Below are 6,292 nucleotides of genomic sequence, written 5' to 3'. Positions count from 1 at the left end.
GGGCTAGGGGTTAAGGCACCCCAACCCGCCTTTCACCAGGGTGGTAGCTGGCCTGGCATTTCCTGGGGGCTCCCGCGCCACTGGGAGCCCCACTAGGCTACCTACTCCCAGCAGGGTGCAGTTTTAGGTCATACCTAGGACCAGGAGCTTCCTATCCATCCCCTACAGTTCCTCCCTTACCTCCAGATGATACCAGCAGCCCTCCGGCCAGGCGATGTTGTTGCCTGGCTTCCAGCAGCAGAGCTGCCCAGTTTATATGGGCAGCCCCTGGTTCAAAATGGCTGCCCTCATCAGGCACGTGGCAGCTGCCAGCTCCAGGCCCTTAAAGTGGCAGGCACACACAGTGCCTTAAAGTGGCAGGCCACATATCTCCTCAGTATCTGAATGAAGGAAATAATATTCTTATTGTAAATCTAAATTATGTAAAAGCATGTCTGTTGAAAATGGAAAGACTTGTTCTGTAATGCCTATATTTAAATAAGTCAGTATACCCTTGTGCACCCCAAAACCTCAGAGCTGGCATTAGTGTTTAAGGAGATCCTAGTTGGATTGCATATAAAAGTCATAATTACATTGTGAGTTGACCAAACATCCAGAGAAAGTTCACTTGTTTATGATCCATTCAGACCAGGGTGGATAAAAATCAATGATATATATATAAAAAAAATCAGATTAAAAAATTAATTGGATTTTATTTTTTATTTAAATTATATTTTCCTATTTAAAAATAAACCAGATGAAATAAAATTTGAATTTAGCACAGCATAAGATAAAGTATAAATTTATGTATAAATGTATAATCTTATTAAAATAATTTAAATAAAATAATATATTGACTCAGTGAGCTTCTACTAAAAACTCTGGACTTAAAGAATGATTTTCTTCTATATAAGAATGGGAGAGAGGGAGGGGTAGGAATATCTAACTTTTGAGGTCAAGCCTAAAAAATATGGCACAATATTTCGCATAATTAGTAGGGGCGCGACCCTGCAAGGGATGTAGGATCTATACTGCTGGATGCAAGGGATCTGCAAGGCCATCACAGGTGTTGGAACCCAATCTCGGACTCCCAGCACACACCATCATGTGAAATCCTTGATCAGGATTATCCACTGAGCCCAACTGTATGGTATCAATCCTGTTTTATTTTCTCTAACTGATCTTGGATTAGCTCAGCTCTCAAATTATGAATATTCATGATTCTGTCCCCATAATGGAGGCATATTCTCCAGGTCACGGAAAAACAACCATCTGCTCAGTAACTGCCAATCCCTTGCTCCTGAGTGGTTCTTGATACTTCAGTACAGACTTCTTGGTACTTCTTGGTCCCTTTGAGACATATGAGTTAAAAAAAACTTGAAAGAATAGGGTAAAACAATTCTAGGTTAAAAAAATGACTGTCTGGTTTTAAGGAGAATTAGGCAAATGAGAACTTAAGCTCAAATCACTTTCACCTAGGCATTTTAGAATTTTTTTTCTCAAGCTGACCTGAAATAATTGGTTTAATTCACTAACCACAGTTCATGCTTATCGAACAGTTCGTACTAATACTATAGCAGTTAATACTGGTGTTAATAAATTAGTTAGTTGTAAATGTGTACCATGTTTTGATAAGAAAAGTTCTGTATCCAGCCATTAAAGTATTATTTAATAAATTTGAAGTGCTGTTTTTGTGTATTTAATTAAATTCAAGTTTCCATCTGAATGCAGCTTGATGCAAATATGAGCAAAAATGAATTATATAGTAAATAAGAAATATATTTTCACCATTTTACAGCATTATGTTAAACATATTAATACAAGCATATGCTTAACATTAATATGTGATAAAATGGTGAAACATATAGTGAATATTTCACCATTTTAAGCATACTAATATATTAAGCATATTATGTGTAAGCATTTACATATATTTGCTTATACGTAATATGCTTAACATATTAGTATGCTTAAAATGGTGAAATATGTTTCTTATTCATTTATGTTTCCTAGGTACACAAATTTTTCAGAGAGTATTTTGCTTTTTTCCCTTTCCCACCATGTAGATGTATTCACACGTTATCCCAATGAAAATAAATTTGAGTGTACTAGGGATATAGACAAATAAGTTAAAGTGAGTTAAGAGAACTGTGTGCCTTCTTACCACTTAATAAGGGGAAGCTAAATCTGCAAGGATGTTCTCTTTTTTCATCCCAAGAAAACAAACCAATTTAGTGTTCCGCTTACAGAAGGAAGATGCATGTGGAACAAGTCCCTGCTCTCTACTAATACACTGTAACTTCTGTCTGTACCTTAAGCAGTATTTGCAGCAGTGAAGTTTAACTGTCATAAAATAGAAGCAAAATGAAAATAAATCCCTGAAAGATTCTCTTTGGATGATGAATACTGTGGCCATTTACTGTTTTCACGGTAGTTGCAGGATGATGAGGTTTCCGTGTCTCTTCTGTGGTGGACTGTAAACAGCTATTATTCGCTCTGCATCTGACAAACTAAGCTTCTTTCTTGAAGAGCCTGCTGTTACAAAAATTACAGTAATCTCCCTGTCAGTTTATTGGATAACAAATCAAATTAGGTCATTTTATCTATATATCTCATTCACATAACAGATTTCCTATTATAAACACACAATGACACTTCAAAATAAAATGATACTGTATAGGATGAATTTAGCCACAAAGTTCAGCAAAAACATTTCTACTAAAAATGACCTGTCTCAGAAGTTAAAATATTGAAAAAATAATTTATTAGAATTGCTATTATAGGAGATAGGGGATAAATCTCTTGAGTGTTGAGCCCTAGGCCAGAAAAAACACATTTGTGAGGTGTGTAATGGTATATGTTAAATAACTGTTAACTGAATAACCGCCTGACAGCATGCAGTCTAGGCAACAAACATTAATGCTTTTTTCAGTATGTGTTCTTGTGAAGACATTTCAGTATTGAACTTTGGCAAAATTTGGCTGTAAAGGAAACATGTTTTAAATCAATGGGGTGACAACTTTTTAGGCAGATGTGCCACATTAAGCCACATGCCTTCCCCGAATGCCACTCCATTTCCCACCTCCTGCCTGATCTGCTGCTCTGCTTTGTGCTCCCTATCAGCTACTCCTCTCCCTGATCTGCTCCTCTCACTTTGCTCGCTACATTGTGCTCTGTGCCCAAGCTGCCATTCTGCTTTCTGCTCCCTGCACTATCTACTGCTGTGCTGTCTGCCCCCTCTCTGATGTGGCGTGTGCCACGCAGAGACTACCTGTGCCACTTGTGCCACAAGCTGGCAACGCTTTGTTTAAATCACAGGCCCAGCAAGAGTTCTTTATTGTGCCAAGTTATTTGATGTTAAGTAAATAAACCTAGTTTTGGCTGTCACCAATTCTGCCACAAGAAAAGCTGAGTTTTCCTCAACTTGCTTTTATCTGTTCAAATTCAAAAATGTATATAGAAGTTTATAAAATAGGATAACCAAGATACGGAATCTACAAGTTAAGGGTTCAAAGGTAGAGTATAATGGTCAGAAACTTTAATTATGTAGGCATTAGAAATAATGACACATTAAAAACAGGTTAGCTGGAATACCGTTTTAATTTGAAGAGATAATAGGTAGATGGACTGATTATATTTTACTTAACAATGTTATATGATTTAAGATGGTAAATTCTTAAGACAGGAAATCTTTCACTGGTCCTACAACAGAATGAACTGTAAGTCTTAAGAGAATTGATCTGAATTTACCTGAAAATCTCCAAAAGCCTTTGCAAAGTTCTTTATTTCTTTCTCTCTGTTCACCTATATACAATACATATACACATGCTTTCTGTAGTATGGGTTGATCTGTCAATTACTGTAATGACTCTGTTCTACAATGGCCATGTTAACACTGTTCTCTGTTGAGCCCAAAACCATTACCAAGAAACAAGCTTTTCCTTCCCATTCCCCTAGTCCATCCAAACTAGGCAGTTAGGCAGTGAAGATAGCTTTAAGGTGGTCCAAAGGACATGGTGTGGGATGGAGAATGGGTTTGTTAGTTGGCAGGCTAGGTATAGACATTGCCTTTGTGTTTTGAATGAAACTGGCTGCATCTACATGAGACGCTGACTGTGCAATCATTAGTGCCCAAGCATTTAATAGTTGTATAAACAAGTACTAAATGACTGCACAGTAACTGGAGTAACTGAGCAGTAGCACCACCAAATGGCCTTTAGGTGATGCTGATTGTGCAGGAGCTCATTACTACTGAGCAGCAGCGTCGCATCACACTTCTTTCCATGGGATGCTACTGCACAGTAGTAACAAGATACTGCAAAGTCAGTATCTTGTGTAGATGTGACCACTGAGTTTAAAAGCAGGCATTCAATATTATTACTGAAGCAGAATGCAACCTTAAATACATATATTTATTTTTAAAACTTTAGGTTAGCAGTTTTCTGTAAACACTATTATTCATAGTACTGGAGCAGGTATTACTTCTACTGGTCTTAGTCATTAACTGCCCATTACTGCTACTGCTGCTAGGTTCAGAAGTCTGTTTACAGCACAGAAGGTTACCAAGCTGTTTCTGACACTCAGAAGAAGCATAATAGTAAATTAAAGGATCAATGCAACAACTGATACTGCTAATACAAGCACAGAGGAGATAGGCAAAATAGATAGATTCTAAACTGATGTCATAAGAAAAATATGCATAATGGATTAATAAAAGGACATTTGTTGGTCCAAAACAAACAATAAAAATGCAGAAAACAGCTGCAGACAGAAGTAAGGCTCGCATTTTCTTACTTTGCTTTGCAATGATGTCAGAAGAACTAAGGCACCAGATGATAGATACATAACAGATGGTGGTAATTATTAATGGCACAAAAAAGAAAATGGAAGAGAAAATGAGGAAGAATATAGAATAGAAGCCTTTAAGTTGACGTTCGTCCAACACATCATGGCAAGTTGTAATATTTAAGGTAGAGACTTCCATAGTTTGCTGTGTGATGAGAAGGGGTACAACACCAACTACTGCTATAACCCATATGGCAAAACAGATTATCCAGGCACGTGTTAACGTACGCCATGTGAGAGACTCCATGGGATACACTACAGCGCAGAAACGATCTATGCTTATAACAGTCATCAGCAATATTGAACAGTACATGTTACAGTAGAAGGCAGCAGTAACAAAACGGCATATTTCTGGTCCAAACACCCAGTTGTTTCCAGAAAAGTGGTAGACAATCCTAAAGGGAAGCACACTTACAAATAGGACATCTGCAGAGGCCAGATTCAGCATATACACCACTGCTGGCTTTTTCATTTTAATTTTTATCAGGAACACAAGAATTGCCACAATGTTCAGAGGGAGGCTTGTCAGAACCACAAACGTGTAAACTGAAGGAACCAAAAGAGTCAGCCATCGACTAGCCAGGTATCTTTCAGCATCTTCTGAGATGGATCTCGCTGGCACTTTGGTCTTATTGATGGAGATTGATCCAACTTCTGAATCATTTCCATTATTGTGGTTGTAGTCAAAGGTGGGCTCAGGTATAGGTTCATATGTGATATATTTGTTATAGCGTACAAAGGTTCGTGCCCCGGCACTATCATTGCCAAACAGGATGCCTGAAAAAAATGCAGAATATGAAAATTAGCAGTCACGACATTTGCACGCTGTGGAAATCTTCCCGGAAAGAGGGATGGTCCTATGCTTCCCGCACGGCCCTGTGACTCAGGAGATGCACATTCAGTTCTCAGCTTCATCGCAGGCTGGTGGTGTGCCCTTGGCCAACTCACTTGCTCCCTCTCCCTTTCTCTTCCATCCCCGGACTTCAGAATTGTGCAGGCAGGCGTGTAAACAAGGCGCTGGCATCCTGCCAGGGGCTCCAAATGCCACCCTTTCCTGCTGCCCTCTGAATAGCTTTGAGGCCCCATTTTCACTTCCTGAGCTGTCAGGGCCTCAGACGAAAGCAGCAAAGAGCTTCGTCCCCTGGAAAAACCATGCGACCCTGCCACTCAGCTGCCTATGCCAGGCATGGCCCCAGCCTCGCTGGACAGGAGAGCGCCGATCCTCGACCGGGGCCCTGGTGCGCCCTTTCTGGGAGCCCCGCGGGACTGCATCCACCCCACAAGGGCCACAACCAGGAGCCGGTGGCATCCAAGCAAAGCAGCTCGCGTCTGTGGCAACGGGAAAGTCCTTTGTTCTCTGTCCCCGGGGAGGGCTCCAGGCTAAAACCCGGGGCAGAGCTGAGCACTCACCTGTGCCCGGGCGGGCGGCGGCGGGCGGCGGCGGGCAGACGAGCGCCAGCACCAGCGC

At 40.3% G+C, this 6,292-nt stretch overlaps 1 protein-coding gene across 1 annotated transcript; it reads right to left on the bottom strand.

Moving 5' to 3' along the window:
• Positions 1 to 2,027: 2,027 nt before the first annotated feature.
• F2R (coagulation factor II thrombin receptor) lies at positions 2,028 to 5,623 on the bottom strand (the record flags this gene model as incomplete). The annotated part of the gene is made up of 1 exon (XM_019518245.1): positions 2,028 to 5,623. A coding segment is annotated over one exon (1,218 nt), but the record flags the coding sequence as incomplete, so codon positions are not given.
• Between the last annotated feature and the right edge of the window lie 669 nt (positions 5,624 to 6,292).

Source organism: Gavialis gangeticus, unplaced genomic scaffold (genome assembly GCF_001723915.1).
Source record: "Gavialis gangeticus isolate Ggan-Ray unplaced genomic scaffold, GavGan_comp1, whole genome shotgun sequence".
NCBI classification, from domain to species: Eukaryota; Metazoa; Chordata; order Crocodylia; family Gavialidae; genus Gavialis; species Gavialis gangeticus.
The sequence above is the reverse complement of the archived record's forward strand: the minus strand, read 5'-3'. Positions and strand labels throughout refer to the sequence as shown.